At 35.6% G+C, this 24,900-nt stretch overlaps 2 protein-coding genes across 12 annotated transcripts in view; one reads left to right on the top strand and one right to left on the bottom strand.

Annotated features, from left to right (window-relative positions):
* PDSS1 (decaprenyl diphosphate synthase subunit 1) overlaps positions 1–2,935 on the top strand; it is a 43,992-nt gene extending 41,057 nt beyond the window's left edge. For all 3 annotated transcript variants that reach the window (XM_059183881.1, XM_059183880.1, XM_059183882.1), the window contains one exon: positions 2,479–2,935. In XM_059183881.1, the coding sequence (XP_059039864.1) occupies positions 2,479–2,619 (141 nt within the window). In that variant the 3' untranslated portion in view covers positions 2,620–2,935. The remainder of the gene's footprint in view (positions 1–2,478) is intronic.
* Positions 2,924–24,900, bottom strand: part of ABI1 (abl interactor 1) — a 118,357-nt gene continuing 96,380 nt past the window's right edge. For 2 of the 9 annotated variants that reach the window (XM_059183871.1, XM_059183872.1), the window contains 6 exons: positions 24,515–24,655; positions 20,828–20,928; positions 15,754–15,927; positions 12,621–12,707; positions 8,591–8,776; positions 2,924–4,901 (listed from right to left, as the gene is read on the bottom strand). In XM_059183871.1, coding sequence (XP_059039854.1) covers positions 4,726–4,901; positions 8,591–8,776; positions 12,621–12,707; positions 15,754–15,927; positions 20,828–20,928; positions 24,515–24,655 — 865 coding nt within the window. In that variant the 3' untranslated portion in view covers positions 2,924–4,725. Of the gene's footprint in view, positions 4,902–8,590; positions 8,777–12,620; positions 12,708–15,753; positions 15,928–19,815; positions 19,897–20,827; positions 20,929–24,514; positions 24,656–24,900 lie in introns of all 9 variants that reach the window. The other 7 variants (XM_059183873.1, XM_059183874.1, XM_059183876.1 and 4 more) reach the window with 5 other exon arrangements.

Genomic DNA, 24,900 nt, shown 5'->3' with positions numbered 1-24,900 from the left:
AGGAGCAGGTCAGTGCAGCAGAGTTCTTTAACCAAATAACAGAACAAATTTTAGATGCAAGACCAAGTGTGGTCAATTGTTGACTTGACAAAAACTGAGGAAGAGAAACTTGTAGGATTCTTTATTCTTCTAGAACTCTTTCTGAAGACTAATTTAAGTGGTCCTGGGTAAGGTTTGGACATTAGGACTTCTTTAGAGCTACCAACATGATTTTTTTTTTTAAAGATTTTTTATTTATTTGACAGAGTCACAGGCAGGCAGAGGCAGGCAGAGAGAGGGGGAAGCAGGCTCCCCGCCGAGCAGAGAGCCTGACGCGGGGCTCAATCCCGGGATCCCAAGTCGAAGGCAGAGGCCCTAACCCACCCAGGTGCCTCTACCCAAGTGATTCTACTGTATCGTATGGGCTGAGCCCTGCTGGTTTGAAAGCCATCTTCCTCAAATCCACTGGCAGCACTGCTGCCCTGCAGTCCCCCAGACAGGCCTCCTGGTACAGGCTTACCTTTGCCACCTCCAGGTTATTGGGTGCTCACAGCCGTCCCCTCAGTGTGGACCATCCCTGGTCCCTCCTGGAACTGCCTTCAGTGGTCACTCAAGAACCCACAGAGGCAGACCGTTTCACCTTCAGGGGCAGTAAGCTTATTTCAGATATACTGCCACATATCCTCAGAACTTTCCTGTAGAAGCCAGATCTTTGTGCGTATTTTCACTTTCAATAACTGTCTTTCAAGAGTGAACTCTTTCCAAAATCTAAGTTATTTGGAGCCAGTAGAGCTAATAAATGAGATGGGTGAGCAGTTTTTAGTAAGCTAATGTGTGGTCTGATCTGTGGTTAGTGCAGTCCTTCAAATAATTACCTGTCAGATTTCCAAAAAGCAAGACCCTCTCCAAAGGATGTATTTCTCTAAGCCTCTAAACTGCTAAGCATCCTAATGTGCTACCACCTCTTTGGAGGGTAATCTGGCAGTACTGTTCAGGACTCAGGAGAAAGACTGTAGCTGATAAAGAGGTGATGTACCGGGAGAGGTTCTGCTGTCAGAATTACTGAAGGCTGAAGTGGGAAGTGGGACTGCAAAGAGGGGCAATTAACTGTCACTTTTAGCAAAACAGTGATGAAGATCCAGCAAGCCTAGACATACGTGCATTTAGAAAGGTACAAGAATGTTCTCTTAAATTCTCCGAAGACCTCTAAATCCTAACTCCCTTCACCCAGGGCTCCTTCCTAGTCCCTGTTCCTTCATTAAATGTGAATGAACAACTAGGATTTACTTAGAATTACTACTGATGAAAAGTTTGGTGAGTGAGACCAAGATAAACAGAAATATTCAGGGAAAAATATAAAATTGGGGGGTGAAAAAATACCGTATCCATGGAATAAGGTATTTAAAAAAATAATAAGTACGAGCTCAAAGAATTCTAAGTGGTTGTGAAAAACTAGCTCCAGAGGAGGGTTATAACATGAAATGAACAAACCCTTAAAAACAAACAGAGAATAAAATGAGAAAAGCTTTTAGAGGATCAGTATGATGTAACAGGCGTTTCAGAAAGAGAATCCAAAAAGAAAATGAAAAGTGTGGTCAGGAGAAGAGTTCAGAACTGGCTCGGTGCACAGCAAAAATCCTGGACGCTGTAAGGCAATAGGTAAGGCCTAAATGATGCAGAAACATTCTAACGCTCGAATTCTATATCCTTTCAAACCATTCATTGAGTTAGTAAGCCCTCCTCCCACTTACACTATGCAGTTGAGTTATCTGTGGATGTATTTTAGTAGCAACATGGAAACCCCAAGACCGTGAAAGCTGTGAGCACTCAAACCAGCAGAACAGGCTGCATCTGATAGAGACCTGCTGGGGCCGGCACGGGCACAGCTGGAAGGCGGTCAGTCTAACAAACAGGATGAGGAAGGCAGTAGAAAGATCAGGCAGTTACATTCAAGAGTGGGATTTGGTATACTAAGGTAAAGCAAAATAAAATGCATCCTATTTTGTACCAGTAAAGTACAGAATATCAGAGGCCTTTCAGAGTGACATCAGGAATATTCTACTCTGGTTAGGCTAAATCCTCACCTTTCTCAGCACAAAGGCAATAGATAATGACTGAAGTTGCTAATTAAGACATTAAAACCAGCAGGTAAAGCTGGGCTCTGTGGAAGAAGGGAACTGTTGATCTCCATCCTTTGTGCTTTATTATGTATATGTTTGTTTTTTAAATTTATAACTTTATCACTTAAAAATCGAATCCTTAAGGGAAAGTAGGTGCCTATTTTGATATTAATGAGTTAGTTGCTTTGCACGCTGATTCAATACAAAAGTGCTTCCATCTGAGGAGAGTGCATCAACGCGCAGCAGGCGTGGAAGCGGGAATGATGAGCTGGGGGAGAGAGCACTGGATCACGACAAAGACATTTTAACTGTCACAGCAAGAATTTAAGAGCTGAGCAGAGAGTGAGGAGTCTGTCCCCTTTTGTTCTTGACCCACCAGAGTGACGGTGTGCAGCAAACCACCTACCTCGCGCAGCGGTACTGCCACGAAGCAATACGAGAGATCAGTAAACTTCGACCGTCCCCGGAAAGAGACGCCCTCATACAGCTTTCAGAAATCGTCCTCACGAGAGAGAAATGACAACTCTTTCTGTTACTTCTGGCAGCTATTTTACCAGACCGTGCCTAAAGAATTTTGTGAAATATTCTTTGCTTCATGTGCAGGTAACCAAAAATCATTTCAAAAAATCATTTCAACCTTATTGATGGGCAATTTTTTTTTATTGGCAAAGTTTTTCAGAAAACTTTTTAAATGTAATTAAACCATCCGAATCTGTAACTCTAGTTCTGTAAATTCTAATCGAGGTATCTTGATGGTTATATGTGGTATTGTTTACACTGTTAAGATCCACATGTAAAGCCATTACACAAATAAATAATCAATGTTAAAATTCAAATGGTTTATCGTGTTTCACCATAGGAGTAAAGGTCACAAAAAATGTGAAGTCTACATTTCAATCCACATTAGATTTTAACAGTATCCAAAATTTCATATAGGAGAATGGTTTATTATAAAAGACTGTACATAAAATTTAGACAACAGGTTATATACAAAATTAAGAGAACATTCCACTTGAAAAAATGAAAAAGGTTGCTAGCTGATCACTAGTGATACTGAAATCCTGTTTAAAATTAACAAAGGCAAAATGCATATACAACAGTCACGTTGATTTGGTAGCAATAATGGCCTTTAATTTTCAGGAATAAATGTTCTGCACTAGTCTTACCATTTACTATGCTGTTACACGTCTGTAACGCCCAGTACATAACTGTAATTTGAAATCCAAACAAATCTTCAATACACAGAAACCCACACTTGAGTGCTCTACTTTAATATCCTAGGCAATATTGAATTACACACAAGGTAAGAAAAAAACATCCCTCTAACCTTCCCTTAAATTAAGAGGAGACACACAAAGTGCATGTGTTGCATTTCAATTATTTCAAAAGACAATATAAATTTGTTGGTTAGGTATATTCCCCGTTCACTGATTATATATGATCCACCTTTTTTCGAATTATTTTCTTAAAACGTTTTTATGTTGCTAGTGCCAGGTAATGGATTAAATAGCGCCTATTCAAAAGTCAGTTGCACCCACTTCTACAAAAACAACATGTAAAAGATAATTTCCTTTCATTGAACCCCGTATACAACAATCCACTGGAAAACCCAAGGACTGATAGAGCAGTCCTTAAGAATTTTACGTACAGAATGTGCATACTTTAACACATTTTCTTAGCTTTGAAAAAGTTACTTTAGAAAAGGAATTCAGCAGATTGACTTGTAAATACCCATCTCAGATTTTAAATCTGCAAAAACCAGTCACTGCCACTGGGACAGGTTGAGATAAGGCTAATATTTTTTTTCCAAGTTAATATATTGAGAAAATAGAACCATAATTCTGCAATAAATCAGTATCTTTATTTATTTATTCATTTATTTATTCATTTACTTATTTATTTTAAAAGCAAACCAGTGAAGGAAAGGACAAAAACCTTTGGTTCACTTAGGTATTTATGAATGGAAAAAATTTATACTGCAAATTCACTCATTCAAAAACTCAGGTGCGAGTTCCAGCATTCCAGATAACCCTTTGTTTTGTCTCACATGGAGACCTTAGAGACTCCATTCATTTCGAGAGACCTAAGTACAAGTACTCCGAGTAAATATTACACAAATTGGAAGCATCTTGGATTTTTTTTTAAGTATATTTCAATACATAAATTTGTATGCATGCTTTAAACAAATAGCATATTTCAAGAATGAGAAAGTCTAAACAAAAAGTATGACCAGCACCAGGATTGAAATTTTCTGATTTTAATATTAGTCTGACATAGCGTTAGTAACCATGCTGCACTGAACATGTAATGGTACAGTCTGAATCATGATTTGTTAAATATTATACCCCACACCCCCAGAATACTTAAGCTGGTCATAAAGTTAACTGTGTAAGTAAGTACATAAGCATAATCAGTTACAGACAGCCTCTTGTATAAATTGCTGTTTAGCAATACACAAACTGCCTCAAAGATGTATGCTTACAGGTAGACATTCAGTTATATCAATAAAACAGCATGTCCTGAAAGTATGGGCACATTTTAAAACATTTTAAGACAATTCTGTTAACCATAATAGTCCCACAGTATGACTGAGTAATAAGAACCACCTACTTTAAAAGCAAAAAATTTAATCAGTATAGTGCATGATTGATTCAACATAGTTCCCAGGGAACAGACCAGTCACTCGGTTGCAGACTCCTTCATACCAGCCGTCGTCATTCTTCTTTATGACGTAAATGATTGCACCCTCCATAAACGATAGCTCATCATCCTTGTCTTTTGTATAATCATATATTGCCACAACTATGGAAAGAACAGTTGAAATGCCATGGTGAGTGCACTATTTCCAACATTTAACTGAATTTTTAAATGCAATGCCAGTTAAATCGATAGTATAGCAAAACCAACTATTTGTACAAATACTGTTAATTCTTATATTGGTAAAAACAGGTTAAGTCAGTGGCCAACCATGTGCCTCAATCACTGGCTTGATGGTAGGACCAGACTGACAACTTAGCTAGAGAGAAGTCCACAGTTCCCACCAATCTATCCAGGAAAGATCCCTGAATTTTCATATTTATTCGATGTTTCAATTGTTCAAAAATCGACTAAGTGCCAACCATTGCAAAACACCATTTTCCAAAACAAAGCTACAGAGCCAATCAGTAAATCAGGTAACAACCCAACCCAGTTTGGAAATTATGCATATCCTGGGAGGTCAATCTCATCCTACTCATCCACAGAAAATAGGCAGAGAATTTATGGAGCCATACCTAGATTGTTTAAGAGTATTTACGTAAGTTAAAGGTCAACGGGATATTTTTTAAAGGGAGAAACAGGTGAGCAAAGACCCATTAATTAAGACTTAGAGACCGGTTTCCAATTCTGTGGTTTTGATGATTTTGAGTTCAAAATGGTCACTTCCTTTATGAACAGTGCTGTGGGAAAGACGGTCACTAAAGCATTACTAGTCCTCCAAACAGGTTTGTAAATTTAATTGTTCCTTCATTCTGCTTTGATAGCCTGATAGTTCTGAAGTTACATGTAATTTTCCAGTATATGTGAAATGGTATGTGACAGAGATGTTCATTACTTCGTGTTATCTTTTTTCTTAAAACACTTCTTAGAGCACTTAAGATATTTTGGAACTTGCTTTTCCCCTGAGAAAGGTAACTTCTCCTTCTGAATTAGCGAATTATAAATAAGGAAGAGACCTAAAGTACCAATCCATAGTACTATTCACAAAATTAAAACAGGCAACCTTTTTCTCCCTTTACAAAACCATAATAAGTGAACTCAAGTCCATTCTCCTCCTGCAGCAGAATCCTAGTTAAAGGTCACTGACCTATCCAGTTTCCAAAAAACCCAAAGACATACAGAATAAATAGTACTAAATTATTATCCTGTTACTACTTTTGGCTACATAACCATTCAAGAAAACGGAGTGATTACTGGAAAATCATTAGTAAGGAAAATACTGTAATAACTTAGTTAACATACTAATTAATCTGCCAATTATTTATTATTAGCTTTGGTAACATTAATTTCTTTGTATTCGGAGTCACAATACGTCAGAGTTTGGGTGTGTAGAGAACTTTCAGACTGATCTTGACAAAAGCCTGATACCCTCAAAGTTAGTCAGCAGTATGAAAGCTTTTTTTTCCTCATGGTTTTCGTTCCACTTAGACAAAGAGCTGGTAACAGTACTGAACCCAGGTCCTTCTGTAAATGAATCCTAGTTGTACCCAACTTCCCCTCCCCAATACATATATATTCTCGCATACAATAATCCTTACTGCTGAGTACTTAATCATTAATAATTCAATGTCCACTCCACTCTCCAGAATCCTAACTCATACAAAGAGCTACACTCCTACTTCTACATGGTAAAAATTTGAAGACAGCTACCTAGTTCCCCTGCAATCTTCTCCTCAACTTAGAAACAGTGCTTTCAACTGTTTCACATTATAGGTGCACTTCCTAGATATTTTATCTTCTGATCCTCTCCTCTTGACATTCTAATATGCATGATCTTAAAATGTGGTACTCAAAGTAGACATAATGTAGTATAATATAAATGGATATGATCAGATTGGTATATATACCTATATTATATATATATGTATACATTGTGTATATATAGCTCACAGTTCAACTAATATACTCTAAGAATTTGGCTTTTGGAACATTCATGGCATATTGTTGCTTAATATATTCAATGAAATTTCTATTAAACCATCTTAATTCATCTTGTGATTATTTAAAGAGGACTATTTAAAAAGACTTTAAATAATCCTCTAAATCTCAACTCTGACGTAGACTAGAGATCAGCCAACATAGCCACTGGCCAAATCCAAACCATTGCTTTTTTTGTAATTTATTAAAACTTTGTTTTATCTGAACATGGACACATCCACTCACTTAAGTACTCTCTATGGCTGCTTAAGGGCTGCAAGAGTAGGGCCAAGTAGCTGTGAAAGAAGAGACTGTATGGTTGGCAAAGTCAAAAATAATTCATTTTTGTAATACAAACGTGTCAAGTTATGTTGTACACCTGAAGAGAATGCTGCTGTGTTAATTACGTATAAAAAGTTAACAATATTTATTATCTGGTCTTTTAAAAAACGTGTGATGACCACTAAAGACTATTATTTCAACTTGTAAAGACATTTTGTAATTCTGCTCTATTGCCATATGTCTCAACCACTGTATCATTTTAAATTTAGCAATTTTTATTAGCTCCCTATTAATCCCAATTTCAAGTTAAATTTGCTTTTCCAAACCAGGAAATAAAGGTACACAACTCAAGACTACCTAAGTTTATCAACCTCAATATAACCACCATTTATCTCTATTTAAAGCAGAGGAGAATCTAAACATAAGGTACAGAATATATTCAGGATTTCCTGAACAGTATGTAGAATATTCACTGTTGAAAATATTTAAAAAGGTACAGCGTAGAGAGTGTAGGCAGTGGTATTTGAGTAGCGTGTACAGGGACAGATGGGCCGCTGCACTTGTGGGGAGCACAGCATAACCTACAGAGAAGCTGAATCCTATGTTGTAAACCTGAAACGAATATAACACTGTGTGTCAACTATACTCAAAAAATTTACACACACAAATATACACACAAAAGGAAAACGCAAATCCCCTTTTAGCCATGTATTCAAAGCCAGCACAGGAGAGCGCTGCGGTCTCGAGCTACAGCTACTTGTTTAACGTCAGTTAACCGAGTAAAGGCCAGTGCGAGGGAATGTGTTTTGAAAGCAATCCAACGTGCTTAAACTACATTACAAGCATTTTCAAAACTCGACAAACACAGATTTTAAAACAACACAGAGCTGGATGAAAAAAAGCAAATAATTCTCTAAAAATGGGATTTCTTTCTTACCATGGTTTTCTTAATACATAAATTATAGTGAATGCCAGGTAATTTTGACAAATTTAGATGTTAAAGTTATACATAATTTTCATGAACTGAAATGCTAGTGATTATCTTCTCTTTTACAAGATCAACTAACTGAAAACTTTAATTGAGGCTCTTTCTCATGATAGTCCCAATTTAATTTAAGATATTTAGATATGAAAGGTTTCTCTTTTTAAGAGCTTAGAAATTTTAAGTCTTTACTAATTGTGTAGCTTTAGTAAGTCATTTAACTCCTTTAAGTAAGTCATAAGTCATGTAACTCATTTCTGTGCCTTATTTGTTTCATTTATAAAATGCAAACAGGCAAGTTCATCTCCAGCTCGAAGCCTATGTCATTTGCAAAACCACATCTAACACCGTAACATATTTTTAACTTAAAAAATAAACATGGAGCATCCCTTTATATTGGAAATGTACAGGAAATAAGGCTTAACTAAATTATGCTGGCTGGTAAAGCTATTCAAAGGGTTGAGAAACATGGACTAGATGTTTTTTACAGCTCTCAAATTCTGTAAGGAGGCTAAATCTTCTTTACCTCAACTCAATGATGACTGTACCTTACCTTTCTCAATGTAATTCTTGGGGGCCCAAGCAGGATCCCCATCTGCATACGGATCACTGTACTGAACTACTGCAGCCTCTTCATCTTCATAATCCACTGGAGGTGGTGGTGGCGGAGGTGGAGAGTCATCAAATATGGGAATGTCATCTGGGGGAGGTGGTGGCGGTGGAGTTGGACTATCAGCAACTAAAAGAATTCGGATAATTGATTTGAATCAAAAATCAGAGTAAATGAAAATTCGTAAGTTAAAAGAATTTAGTAAAGCTCTAATTTGTATACAGCATGCACTATAATAAAACATGCAATGATTAGAAATAAAAGCTTGGTGTGTTAGAGCTTCTACTACTTGTGAGAATAATTTTGCAGTAATAAAATGAGCTAAAAATTAGAGTATTAGGAAGTGCTACAAATTAATGAATGCAGGAGGTTAGGAGACAATGTCTCTTTTTATGTAAGGATTACAGGAGTAAAAAAGTTTCCTTACTCCAAGGCTTGGGTCAGAACAAATGTCGCCCTTTAGTTAGCCTACCTCCTTAAGCCTTATGTCACATTTCTCATCTGGACTACTGTAAATATTATGTATATCATCACATTTAGGATTCGATTACCACTCACTGTGCACATTCAGGTCCCTAATTTTAGCTTTTAGTTGTCTTTTAGTTCCTCAGAAATAAGCCTCCAGTGGGTGGATATTTATTTTTGTCTATTTTAATCAAGAAAAAAGTTGGCAGTATCAGGTCTGCTTCTATGTGTAGGCTTTTTATTCTTTTATTTAAATTTTAACCAGAGAAATTAAATTAGAAAGTAAATAATTACAAGCTAATACAAAATCTCACTGAATATTTTTAAAGATATCTACAATCCATAATCAACATTTTAAATGCAGAAAGCAAGCTAAGAATTTTTGCATTATTGCTAGTAAAACTTAAGCATGGGATGGGGGAGATTTTCTAAGAATACATCCACAATAAAAATTCATAAAAGTGTTGCAGGAAGATGTAATTAAAAACAAACAAACAAACAAAAAGGAACTTACATCATGCAAACCAATAATAATGACTCATACCTCAAGTTGTAGATGGGTATTGTACATGTATGTGTGTGATTTAAATAATCGAACAGTGAAATGAGAAAATGTCAGGCTAGAACTATGCTCACTGAACTACTATGATACCAGGTAACAAGTGATCCCAATATTAAGGAATTCAAACATAGAACACACAACTAATTCTTAATTCAAAATTCTGATCCACAAATTTCTTTGAAAGTTAAAGACATAAAAATGTTTTGACATAAACTGATACAAAGAATTCTATAATATCTGCAGGGGAGAAATTCAGAATACTAACATACTAACTCAAATGCCAATTTCTGGGGCTATTTATGTGATCAAAGCATGCAGTCATAATCTCTTTGTAATACAGGTTTTAAAGCTTACTCAACCTTATTTGGAATAATGTGCTGAGACTATAACCAAGGGATCCAGATTTAGAACACCTGTGGATAACAGCCCTACCGCACAAGCACTTCAATTCTGTGGTTTTTTTTTTACTTGATCCTGTTGGGGGACGAGGAAGACTATGAGAAAACAAACCCTGTGTAGTGATGTTCATTTTGATAGCTATCAAGCAGGTCTTTTTCCATCAAATACTTGGATCCATTTATTTTTGCCCTTACCTTCTCCACAAAGCTTCTAGTATTACTGAGAGGAGAAGAAAATGGGTATGAATCCATCCTAACATCAAAGAGCCAGAGCTCCTATCCTCAATTTGGTTAAAGGTATAAATTATGTTTGCCTGAATCCCTAAATTGCATTTACTCATATACATAACTTACCAGTTTCATGTTTTCACTCAACTGTCTTCATGTCCAACTGCCATGAATCTACACTGGTTTATCTCCAAATTATATATACACAAGAGCAGGGGTCTACTCAATCTTGTGCTCTATGCATCATCCTTTGTCTAGCACCACACATAATTAGTTCAAAAATGCTTCCTGATGTTAATCATACACAGATGTAAACATATGAACTCTTTCAGGGGCGCATGTCTTAAACTGAAGCACATTTAGTAGGCTAACTGCCACAGGAAACTGCATATTTAACAGAACACAGAATTCGTACTCCATAAAACATGTAAGATACTGATACAGTTTATAATCAATCTTCCTAACATGCTTTCAAAGAAAATAGATCCTAAATAAAGCTGCACATTGTGCAGTGCAAGGAGACTAAGTGATTCCACTTTGTAAGTCTAAGGAAAAGAACTAAAATAAAACAGTACCACAGTCGTCTTTAGCAAAAACCATGCATGCCCAGAATTACATACATTCATACTGAATTTCTATTTAAAAAAAAAAAAAAAAGAGGTGGAGTGCCTGAGTGGCTCAGTCGGTTAAGCATGTGCCTTCAGCTCAGGTCATGATCCCAGAGTCCTGGGATCAGGCATCCTGCTTAGCAGTAGTAGGGGCGGGGGGAGGGGGGGGTGTCCTGCATCTCTCAATTCCTCTACCTCTCCTCCCGCTGGTGTGCTTAGGCTGTCTCTCACATGTTCACTCTTCCTCTCTTTAATAAATAAAATTTCTTTTTACAAAACTTACCAAAATGCTAGTCAATATTGCTTTGGTCCCACTAAATGGATGTTTATTATGGCTATCTTAAAGTATCCTCTCATTGACTATAAGGCTGCTCAAGGACCAGCAATTTACCCTCATTCAGTTCTTTTCAAAAAATAAGATTCACTTTTTTATATGTCAAAGTTTTAATATAAGTTAAACATAGTAGCGTTTTCAAACACATGTTAACAATAAGGACGGTTTTACACTCAGAAATTTCAACATTTTGGAACTACATCTCATAAAAAGCCCATTCAATCATATATAGTTCTTAAAGGTAGAAACTTTGTCTTAGAGCCTCGCACATAACACTGAATAAACAATTTAACTGGAGGAAGGGAAGAAATGTGGAGAATTATACAACAGGGTCAGCAAAAGTTGAACAATGGAATTTGCCACACTGTATTCTCCTGGAGGATGGGGTAGTCATGTGGGTTACACATTTGTTGAAACCATTCTAAAATTTATTTGTATGGCAATGATCCCAAATGAAGTAAATCACTATTAGACCACCTTACCATCTTAATCTCAACAGCTACTCTGGCCTAGTATAATTCAGTAGTTGTGGTATTTTTTATTTTGTCAACACTCACTCTGATCGAGTAGTTAGGATTACACATCGTCTGGAACCTCAAGGTAATCAGGCAGTAATATAGACTACTCTATCCTAATCAAATCCATGTATTCAAAAGAATTTCCAAAAGTCATTAAACTGACATGTCTGCGAGAAGACTAAAAGCAGGAGGTGTGCGTATTCAGAAATATTCCTCACGGGCCTGCATGTAGCCAAAACAGAAAAGGGCTTGCTAGTCTCACACTCAAATGGATAACCTGGATATAAATTACTTATTCTTGCAGATTCATTCTTATTGTAATAACAAATTTTTATATAGGTTCAAAATTATTTCCGTATAAAAATCTGAGGCTTTTACAAAGCTTTCACTAAAATTTTTATGTAACTAAAGGAGAAAAGAAAACCCTGCCCCCAATGGGTAATAAATTTAACCCCATACTTTAATTTTCTATATGCTGAAGAATTTGCTGGCAACAGAATACAAAATGTCAAAATGTCTTCTAACTCCCCTAATAACTAATGGAAGCTGGTAGTTTTCATATAATTTGAATTTTTATGTTTCATTATTCTTTCCTTAAGAATCTGCAAAGATCAGATTTCATGTTTTAGATCATGTAAATAACATAAGAAAGTTGCAGTCTTGAAATTTATATGGGTCAGTAATCATGCACACAAGAGAAAAAACTGAAGACCGTGCTCTTCAGTTTCAAAATCGTATCTGCACCTGTTTTCAAGATAAGATTAGCTTCTCAATAAAAGTAAGAAAATGATGACTCATCAGCCATGCATGCTATAAGGAAACAGCCTCTACTCTTCACAGCTCAGTTTTCCCGAACTTACTGTTTTCCTGCACCCTGGCCACGAAGCCTGTGAGAGGTATCTGTGGAGTCAACTGAGGCATAGGGGGAGGGGGTGGAGCAATAGATACTGGTAGCGACAACACAGTGTGGGGGAAGTAAAACAGATAAAGGAAAGAAAAGGAAACAAACAAAAAGCAGAAGTCAGTTACAAGGACCACAAACATAAGTATGCAAAGAACAGTTTGCAAATGAAACAAAACAAAACAAAACAAAAAACAAAAAACCTGCAGAACCTTCTTCAACTTCAGTTCCCATCAGCCAACCTAAATAGAGTTGTTGCTTAGCCAACTGGTTAATTTTTTTAAAAATACATTTAATTTAACCCTAATGTTAACTGTTTGGGGGAACATTTAAGTTTACCATCACACATTTTCATAATGAATTTTCAAATTCTAAAAAAAGACTTTAAAAAAAGCAACAGCGATATTTCCAGGATATTTTGTCTTTGCCATATTGCTATAACCTAACAGGTAATATCTAGCTTTAAGGTAATGTTGTAAATCAGAGTCCATGTTATAAACAAATAAATAAATATGTTATGTTATGGAATATATGTTATGGAATAGCCGTTTATTCTGTTATAAAGACATACTAATCACAGGTTTCCTTTAAAAACCATTATATATCTAAATTTACACAGCTCTCCAGGAAAAACCCTTGTTACTGTAAAACAAGGTATTTTCTAAGGTGACAATTTTATTTGTGAAGATATCCCTCCTAAATTTCCTATGGAACAAGACTGCTCCACATACCATGTTAATTGTTCACTGAGGTTCATAGTAAGTATTTCAAAAGTACCTTCTTCATTTTATCACTGTTCGAAATAGGAAACCTGATCTCATAACAGGTGAAAATACTCAATTATTTGCATTAAAGTAATTTATAACGAATCCCTGAGTAGCTGAAAACACTTCAACTTCTTACTGGAGAGGATGTAATTTATAGGAAATTGGTATCAAATGCTCATGTACACAACATATGTATTAAAAACTGCAGCAAACTAGAAGTAAACATTCTTAAGTTTATCATTTTGTCTCATTTTTAGCAAGACAGTAACTGCCAGAGATTGCTTAGAAAGTCAGGACTGACTTTGCAAAATTCAGTTTACTGGCAGTCACCAAAACATGGCACTAAATTGACAGAGAAAAACAATTTATTGGTTCCCAAGGATCAATTACCCAAAAAGTCGTTTCAATTAACCCGCTGTATAAATTCTGTTGGTAAGCATAAAAATTTGAAAAGTTCAGTATTCAAAGCAGCAGTAACTTACCAAAGCAATGTAATTGCATTAATATTCATTATATGGCTAAAATTAACATTCAATTCACTATGAAACTGGTCCTCATTGATTCTGATACTTTGGATGTAGAAGGCTCTTAAATAAATAAAATGTTACAGCTTTGATTTCAAAACAAAACAAACCTCCCACAAACCTAAAAAATTTGTTTAGAAACAACCCTTAGTAACTAGACATGCTGGTTAGTACAGAGAGAAAAAGAAAAGCTATGCTATAAAGGTACTAGTCACTACCACCACGTCTGGACAGAAGGGAAAATATGCACATCAAAACACTAAAAACATTTACATCCTACTACTACTACTACAGCAACCACCACTACTACCACTATCACTACACCACCAACAGTAACTCAGATTGAGGGATAGTTATTTTGAAACCTAATATTTTCAAAATTTGAATCCAAATTTCCTTTATAGTATCTAAAAGATATAGTCACTGAGTACTGCTGAAATAAAACTACACAAATTAGGTAAAGTGTCACCAAAAACCCTATTTGCAGCATGAACTTAATATCTAAGTGAGGCAAAGAAAAATAAAGAACATAAAGATAGGATCTAAAAACACAACATATTATGGGGGAAAAAAAATGAAAAGGTCATGAAACTACTGAAGCTAATAATCAGAAAATCCATGGAATATTCAGACTCTAGCTACCTTTCATTACGAAAAGGAAATCAGGGGAAACGTGAGATAAAATTCTAACAGGTGAAGTTTCTTGGTAGGTAATCTGGATGAAAATTTTAAGTCTGGAAAAAGGACTGTATAAATTTGGGGATTATCTGTAAATTTTGACATTTTTGCTCAAGTGTTTTTCATTTCTTAGTTTTTTGCTAGAACACAATCTTTAACTCTAAAATTTACACTGGAAATTTACAGCTCTGCTGTAAAATACAAGTTCAGAACATGCGTTATACTTCTTGGGGAAAACCAACTTCTTAGGGAAAACCAGCTTCTTAGGGAAACGGAGTACTCAGTGATGTTTTACTACTACAACATGCAGCTCTAGAGAATAGTTACAAGCGCCACATGAGAAAGTGTGCTCCAGTCTAGGCCCAGGGTTTGCCTCCTGAAGCCAATAATACTCGGCAACAAGCTCATGTCAGACGTTTTTCCCTTTTTGAGTTAAGCATCGTAACATGGAAAGTGAAATTAATGATTACCCTAAGCAATTCATACTTCCTGCCATTATATGCCAAAACTATTTGCTAATCTTTAAATATCTTTAAGCCTTTAAAAACACTGACTGCAGTTAGTGTTGAGATGTGCAATTTGACGCGAAGAGAAAGAAACCAGAAGAAAATCCTCCCCAGTGTTACAGTGATTAGAGACAGAATAAGCAGGCATCACAAATGTTTTTAATGGTTTTGAACTCATTTCAGTACAGGTTAACAAGCTTCAAAGTGATAGCCAGCAATTTCATTGTATTAAAGAAAAATTTCCAATGTTCTTTCTTTCACTGCTACTAAAGTATGTCAAACATGCTGATAAAAATAAACTCAGCTTAATTTCGCTATTTTTCTTCTCTAGTTCTATTTATAGTAATAAAAATACCCTATTAAACCATTAGTTAAATTTTAGTATGTAAGTATATTCAGTAAATCTGAATTTTTTTGAAAGTGATAAGCAATTATTTTTTGTGATAAGTAGTAATTCTTAAAATGGTAGGATTCAAGGACTGACTTCCTAAAGCAAAAATAAACATGAAATAGCATGATTTCAATTGTTGTCTATCACTGGCAAGAACAACAGCTTCAAATAATTTCCTTCAAAAGGAACTCCACTGTTGCTGTACGCCTGCCAAGCACAAGCTTACTTGAATTCTGAGAATAAAGTGGACCTCCATTAACATGAGGCTGAGCAGAAAATGGAGCAGTCACAGAGGGAGTTCGTCTGTATCCACCAGAAGATGTCGAGGAAGTGGTAGAGTTGTGTCGAGAAATCTGCCTGGTCATTGTGCCATACTGGGAACCAGGAGCTGAGCCCGGGGCTGCGGAAAAGCATTAGTCAAAAGCAACCAACAAAGAATTTGAGCAACATGTGACCTCCGAAGGCAGAACAAAGAGAAGAGGACTCTCAGTAAGAAATACTTATTGCTTCTCAAAGCCCACAGCACAAAATAAAGAGAAAAGTGAAGATAAAACACAAATAACTGTCTGAAGTTATAAACAAAAGGAAAAACAGATATTGTGTGGAAAGCTGCAAAAGTAAAATAAGTAACATTCTTAAACCTTTTAATTTAGCAGAATCCCAAATGGTATTTTGCTAATCTTACATATATAATTTTTCCTGTATCATTTTAGAATATATAGGTTTTACCTGTGAACTATGTCTCTCCAACAAAATAAGTACCAAAAGGTAATTTGAAATGGAACACATCGGTTGTGAATATATAACAGTTGGTTTACAAGCTTCTTTTCCATTGCCAAATCTTTAGGAGCACAGGTTAAATTATAAAATATACATAAGCTAGCATATTTTCCATATATACTGCTATATTTAAGTGAACGTCTACTGTTTTAGCGGCTATAATCAAATACATATGCTAGCAGAATCATTTTTATGAGAAGCACAATTTCTAGTTTCAAAGCACATATTTATAGTATCTGATTTGTTATGTATCTCTAAACTTTTAAGAACATACTTCCCCTTTCACTTAAATTTTTCTAACTGACAAAACTGTAAATAATTTTAGATGTTGTAAAATAATTTTACAATTTTAAAGAAGCTTTATGTAGAAAATCCATTATTTATCTCCATACTTGCAGGGCTTTTTCCCATCCTATACCCAAAATAACCTTCTTTTATTATCATGCATATCTAGAATGACTAAAGCACTAACAGTTCAGAAAACTTTATTCAACATCATCTTTACCAACATTTCAAAAAAGTTTAATATTTAAAAGGTTAATAAAGTTCAAAGCCTCTAAAGTTAACCATACTTTCCAAAAGTAACTTCAGGATTAATGTTAGCCCCTTTGCCCCACCCAAACATCTAAGCAGACTAAGTAAATAAAACAAGCGTATTTTCGTTCAGTTGTGTAATTTAGCCTCTTCTAGAGGTCATACACAAGTTATGACATAAAACCATACAGCAGAGGTTGTTCATTTTAAAAAGTGTTAAAAAATTTAACATTTTGGAGTTCCCAGAGCCACAGGCAGTCACTAATTATTTGAACCATCCCCACGTTCATTTTCTAAATAGAAACACATTTTTAAAATAATACTCTAGAAAAAATGAAACAAGATGAAACCAGAAAGGGAGATGAACCATAAGAGACTCTTAATCTCAGCAAACAAACTGAGGGTTGCTGGAGAGGAGAGGGGTGAAAGGGAGGGGGTGGCCGGGTGATGGGCACTGGGAAAGGCATGTGCTATGGTGAGCACTGTGAACTGTGTATGACTGATGAATCACAGACCTGTACCCCTGAAGCAAATAATGCATTATATGTTAATAAAAATAAATTTTAAAAAATAAAAAATAAAAATAATAATACTCCACTCAAGAGCCTTCATGAATAAGAAATCCTAGATAGCTAGGGTTTCCACAGAACTAAGAGGTAAACCTTTAGCTGTTTTTAATGGACCTCTCTGTAAAATGATTCTTTTATTTCTAATTTATATAAAAAGTATATGAAATCCAAGTTATTTTCCTTGCTGATCTTAAAACTGAAAACCAACCATTCAGTATTTCCAAACTATGCTTATTTCAGAATTTACTTTTTTTATATGTAATAAATCATAATACCAATGGGCATATGATTTATACACATAATGTTATATACAGAAATATTGCAGTTATGTATAATTACATGTAATAGTGACATATAATTTATCTGTATATGTATTTTATATATAATAAAGAAAAATACAATAAATACCCAGCTCCATGCAACAGTGTATTTCCACTACCACCAAAGCTTCCTGTTTGTGCCTCCTGGATCCCAAAACCCAAAAGGTGTTAAATATTCTTTCTTGTTTCCTTTTTTAAATCACAGATATATGTGACCTTGAACAATACACAACACACAGAGAAGTTATAAACTTTTATAATGGAGTAATTATACATGCTGCTGGCTTTCTGTTTTGTTTTTTTATTTAAGATTCATCCCTGGTGAATACTGATCATCCTTTTTTTTTTATTTGCATGTGAGAATGCCACAATTTATCCATTCTATTGTAAGTAAACATTTGGGTTGCATCCAGATTTTTGCTAATATTAATGCTACTATTGTGAACATTCCTAAATATGGTTCCTGAGTTTCTCTAAAATATTGGTTCTCAAACTTCAGCACTGATCAGAATTTCACCTCAAGGGCTTGTAATACAGACTGCTGAGCCCCATCCTCAAAGTTTCTGAGTAGGTCTAAAATGGGGTCTGAGAATTTACATTTCTAACTAGCTCCCCTGTGATGATGATGCACCTGGTCCTGGAATCACACTCCGAAAGCCACTGCTCTAGGACAGTGGTTTTTCAAATTTTATGGTTTTAAAATTAGAGAACCTCAAAAAGCTTTTGCAGAGGTGGGTTATAGACAGGTAATCACTTTAATAGAAATTATAAATGACACATCTTTAAAACACATGAGTATGCAAATCACAAATAAACATTTTGTCAGCTGTCACAGCAATGGATTTATAATAAGTCATACAGCCTCTGGAAACTTCCACTGTATTCTTATACATGAGAATGAAAAAGGCAACTAGATCTTAGTATTATTAGTATTATTGTGACTATGGTTCTGACCTAAAAACTCCGTAAAAGGAGCTCAGCATCGACCTGTAGCCATATTCTGAGAACCCATACTCTGATCGTAAATATCTAGAAATGAAATTATTACATCTAAGGTAGAAATGTATTCAACCTGACTAGATAACAACAAATTACCCTCCAAAGTACCAACTAATAAACTTCCACCAGCAGTGTACTTTCCTGTTACTACACATACTCATCAATACTGAGTACTAATGAACTTCCACATTTCTACTTACAAGGTGGATATAAAATAGAATCTCATTGTGATTATAACTTTCATTTTCCTGATTATTAACTAGCTTGGGGACTTTTTTTCAGATGGGCTTTCTGGCAATAATTTTTATTATTAGGGTCGTCTTTTTATTATCTCCTTTGCCCCTTTTTAATACTTTGAAAAGACGTGGCTAGACAGCTTTATTTCACCCAACCTGAAACTCAGCTGTCATTTGAAACGTTTCATTATCCATTTCTATCCGGATTATTGCTCTTGTATATTTCCAGGCTGAACAGTTTCATACTATGTGTATATTTGGAATTCTTAATATGCTCAATCCAGTCACCTCTGATTTAGGAAAAATTTGAATGTATCTGATGAAAAAAAAATCTTTTTTTCTTGGCATCCCAGATGCCATTAGTACTGAGCTGTATCAGAGTTTTTCACACTGTGATCCACAGGAAAGCCTCAGGAGCACCATCATTTTCTTTGCCATTTTAATTCCTCCTGCACCCTACATCTTTTCCCAATCCTTTGACTGTACACACCAGGAAGTTCCAAATGAGGTTTCATGTAAAAAATATTACTCATTTAAAAATATCTTTTTGAACAATCACTGCTGTAATTTTCCTTAAGAAATCAGAACAAGCAACAAATACAAACCACATGAAATTGGTTTCAAATTAGGCATAAAAACATTACACATTTCAGAGAAATGTGATTTTACATTTAACTGTGTAACTTCAGAGGCCTTTCACCAGAAGAAATTAGTGTAAATTAGATTAACACTTAAACCTTTGTATTACCACCTACAACCTAATAGCTATAAAAGGCAGCAGTCTAACAGAGGGAGTTTATTATGAATACAAAAAGTAAATGAGATCACTCCAGGGGTTATGCAGTCTCACCTATCACAGTGTTCCCTGGGAGAAGTGGTGGAAGAGGTGGTGCTGGTGGAGCTCCAGAAGGAGGAGGGACAGAAATGTTTTCTAATAAAATAGTTTATAATTCAGGTCAGAGGACAAGAAAGAGAACTAAACATTCTGAAACAGTAAGAAAGTACAAAGTTTTGGAAAGGGGAGAAAAAAAAAAAGACAGACACCCATATGTAAAGCATGACCAAATGAATATGAATTCATTTTACTAGGTAAAAAGGACACTGCGTTCATACCTGCAGTAACTGTAAAATATGCCATTTTTATAAGCAATTTTTTCTTTTTCAACCTCCTTAAGAAGCTAAGAATTTTTCCTAACAGTTTTGATTATTAAATATGTATTTTTAGCACTAGTCATTTCATTTACAAAACAAAACAAAAATAATCAAGGGACTAATTTAATACTCCGCAAAGATTTCTTAAATTTTTCTATAATCTGAAGAGTAAAAAATTTTTCCTATTTTAACCCCGTTTTATATTCATGGCATTTTACTGAAGTATGTATGGAATATTATCCATAAATGCAGTAAAGTCACAGAACAAGCTCACGCCAGAGCTGAGACAACAGCCTACAAAGCAATGTCAAAACTCACTGGCATTAACAAAATAATAACCACAAAACAACTCACTGGTATATAATTCATATTAAAGACATTCATCCTTTGAAGTATCGCAATACTGGTTTGCTCTTGAAATAATAAATATCATTCTTGACTAATGCCCAAGGCAAGTATTTCCAGAGAAAAATGGACAAAAAACTATTTAATAATGTTATGTAATATGCTTTTATGTAAGAAAAAGAGCTAGTAAAGTCCTAATGTCTCCATGAGAATGTCCTTTAAAATCTTCTTAAATTTGTTATTAGCATTTCTTCTAGCAACAATCACAATAATAAGTAAATTTCATCTAATGTAATTATTTCAGACTTTCATAATACAGCTCATAAATTCTAGCACATATTACAACAGGTTAATACACAACATACCTGGTCCAACAGTGGGCGGTGAAGGTGTAGGCACGGCGATGGGAATGCCAATACTGCTGCTTCCACTGTTTTCTCGACTTCCACTCCCCCCACTGCTTCCACTGCCAAGAAACAAATTTGAAAAAAGCCATTCTAGAGATTTATTGAAAGACAAATTCAAAGCCAATAAATACTCTTTTTAAAAAAAGATTTTATTTATTTGACAGAGAGGGATCACAAGTAGGCAGAGAGGCAGGCAGAGAGAGAGAGGGGGGAAGCAGGCTCCCTGCTAAGCAGAGAACCCGATGCGGGGCTCGATCCCAGGATCCTGGGATCATGACCTGAGCCGAAGGCAGAGGCTTTAACCCAATGAGCCACCCAGGCACTCCAATAAATACTCCTTTTATGATGTGTGTGTGTGTACTAAATACATAAAACAAAAAGTTTATAAAACTATTCAATACAATTTTAACCCTAATACTTCGAGTTCTTGTGTTTTCCTCTACTTCTCAAACTACTGGAAATCAGTATAGTCATAACACACTATACAGAACCATCAGAAGAGATAATCATATTGAGAAATGAATGACCAATATAATCTTATAGTACAATGATCCAACAAAAGTTCATTTAAAACCTATGAAAATCAGTAACTAAAGCAGACTTGAACCATGTTGTTAGGGGCTCACAGCTGAAAATGGGAAAACAGACATTAAAAAAACAACATGATGGATGCCACAAAAGAAAATGTACAAGATACTATAGAAGTTAATAGAAAGTGTAACCAGGGGGTGCCTGGGTGGCTCACTGGGTTAAGCCTCTGCCTTCGGCTCAGGTCATGATCTCAGGTTCTGGGACTAAGCCCCACACTGGGCTCTCTGCTGGGCAGAGAGCCTACTCCCCCCGCCCCCCTCCTGCCTCTCTGCCTACTTGTGATCTCTGTCAAATAAATAAATAAAATCTTTAAAAAAAGAAAGTGTAACAAGTTTTAGTCTGGAATTAATACCAAAATCTCCATCCCATCTCAAAGAATGGTGATAAAACAGGAAACTTTCTGGAAAACAAGCAAACCACCACCACCAACAACAAATGTGAAGCTTCAGCATGGGACAGTCTAGAAGAGTCAATACTGTTAAACTCTAACAAATTCCTTACAATTCTGTTCCCTATGGATTTACTGTTCCTTTAGGCATACAACCTCACACTATCCAGCTATTCTAGTAACATGTACATGTATGCATATGTATGTAACCTTAGGCTCCATATGGTCTTAAAAATTAACATCACTGTCATAGCAGGCCCAGAAACTGAAGAGAGCTAAGACTAGCACTGCTTAAATAAAAAATTTTTTCTCCAATATGATTATTCTATAATTATATTATCATATGTTAAATAAAGAAAAAGAAAAAGAGAGGAAGCTGTTTACCATAAATTGCTTGAATGTGGTCTCTCCCTAGTCCCTCAAGCCAGGTGGTCAATATCCTGCTTTGTGCCAGCACTGCCTCACAGACATATGAAGTTTTTGTACTTATTATGCTCTTTTACAATTATTAGCTTATGTGCCCTGTTCCTCACATGAAAATTAGGGTTAGAAAATTACAGCCCCTGGACCAAATCTGGCCACTGGCCCAATTTTTACAACCTGTGGGCTAAGAATATTCTTTCCATTTTTAAATAGTTGAAAAAAAACTGAAAGAAGAAGAATATTTATGACACATTAAAATTACATGAAATCCAAACTTAAGTTCCATATGCAGAGTCTGACTAGAATGCAGCCATGCTCATTCACTTGTGTGTCGTCCAGGCTGCTTCCATGCTGCAATGACAGAGCGGAATAATCACCAGAGACCATAAGGCCCACTAATCCTAAAATATTAACAATCTGTCCTTTTATTAAAAAGTTTGTCGTGGGACACCTGGGTGGCTCAGTTGGTTAAGCAGCTGCCTTCGGCTCAGGTCATGATCCCAGGGTCCTGGGATCGAGTCCCACATCGGGCTCCTTGCTCGGCAGGGAGCCTGCTTCTCCCTCTGCCTCTGCCTGCCTCTCTGTCTGCCTGTGCTCGCGCACTCTCTCTCCTTCTGTCCCTGACAAATAAATAAAATCTTTTAAAAAAAAAAAAAAAAAAAGTTTGTCGATCTCCTGTTCTAACAGAATGAGCTTCTGGAAAATTAAACTGTATCTTATGGGCATATCTCTAGTACCTCATGAAGTAATGCTTAGTAACTGGATATTGAATATGATTAAACTATTAATACTTCCACTAGAGAGAAAAACCGTGCTTTGAATTATTATTCAAAAACACACACACACAAAATTTGGTCCTCATTGAGCCTGACCTGATATAGTGACTGCAGATATCAATATAATAATTTATTTATTAACAGCACCAATAACAAATTTCCATTACACAGCAACTAAGAGGCTTGACATACCCTACTTAACTGAATCCCCCCCAAAATGATTTTAGTAAATTTATCTAATATATCAACCTAAAAGTCAAGGTAAAGAGAAGTTCCTTGCCAAGTTATTAAGTGATATAAAACTGAAGAATAAAATAAAGCTATGGGGAGCCTGGGTGGCTCAGTGGGTTAAAGCCTCTGCCTTTGGCTCAGGTCATGATCTCAGGGTCCTGGGATGGAGCCCTGTGTCGGGATCTCTGCTCAGCTGGGAGCCTCCTTCCTCCTCTCTATCTCTGCCTGCCTCTCTGCCTACTTGTGATATCTGTCAAATAAATAAATAAAATCTTTTTTAAAAAAACTATATAAAATAAAGCTGAAGTCAAGCTAATAATAACAATAATAATAAAATAAATTAAGCTCTACAATAAATTTGTCTGACTTTATAAAAGTACCCAAACACAGAGTGGTGACTTCTCAGGGAAAGAAAGTAGAGGCTATAATTGGGAAAGGGCCTAATAGGGACCTGATCTGGGAATGGTTATGTGGGTATACTCAATTTGTATTAAACCATCAAGTTGTATACTTAATAGACTGAACGCTTTTCTGAATGTATGTCATGCTTCATAATCAAGTTTTTTAAAAATCCATGTGATTTTACAACTTACATTTTCTAGTATATCAACTCTCTTAACAAATTTCCTCAGATTTAAGATGTCTTTTTTTATTTCAATTTCATAAAGTTTAATAAATCATGTTGTATAATTTCTGATATTTCACCTTTTTTTTTTTTTTTAAAGACTTTATTTATCTGACAGAAAGAGATCACATGTAGGCAGAGAGAGGGGTTTGAGAAGTGGACTCCCTGCTGAGCAGAGAGCTTGACGTGAGGCTCGATCCCAGGACCTTGAGATCATGACTCGAGCCGAAGGCAGAGGCTTAACCCACTGAGCCACCCATCCCTGGTATTTCACCCTTTATCCAAAAATACTTAAGAGTGATTGCCTCGATCTTTTTTAAATAACTGTTTTAAAAAACATTCTGTAAGCCTTGATCCAAATACACATTTATACCTCCATCAAAAAGAAAACATGGTGGCAAATCTACAATTAGTATAAACCTACTTAAAGCCTAAAAAGCAGAATTATGGCATAAATTTACTTATAGAAACATATATAATATTAGTACCTCACATATTTTACATTCTATATTAGCATTAGAGCAGTACTTTACTTCAGCAACTTTACAGGAGTCTGTCACCAGTCAGTAATGCCCACTTTCAGATATTCAAAGACTCAATTGAAGGTTTACCTGTGTGTCCTTGGTCTCTGGTTTAAAGAAGCTGTCCTGCCTGGACTATGCTGACTTCCGAGCCTAGCAGGACTTGTCATGTAGTCATTAGGAACTGTTGGGGGTTTAACAGGTTCCAGGGTTTTGTAAGGAGTATTTCGTCTAAAGAATAATAATAAAGAAAGGATTAATGAATAAGAAGGAATAAATGGTATTTTCCCCCAAATCTGTGATTGTCTCTTTGTAAACAAGTATAACACAAGTTTTATTTTTCTTTAATTTGTAGTAATACATTTTGTTTAAAAAAATTCCTCACTGGGGTATATAAATTCTATTACTCTACACAAACAATGAAGTTTGCTACTTTTTCTTATTAAAACCATAGGAAAGGGTCATTTAAAAGTTCT

Source organism: Mustela lutreola, chromosome 8 (genome assembly GCF_030435805.1).
Source record: "Mustela lutreola isolate mMusLut2 chromosome 8, mMusLut2.pri, whole genome shotgun sequence".
Lineage (NCBI taxonomy): Eukaryota > Metazoa > Chordata > Mammalia > Carnivora > Mustelidae > Mustela > Mustela lutreola.
This window is presented reverse-complemented; position numbering and strand designations above follow the sequence as displayed.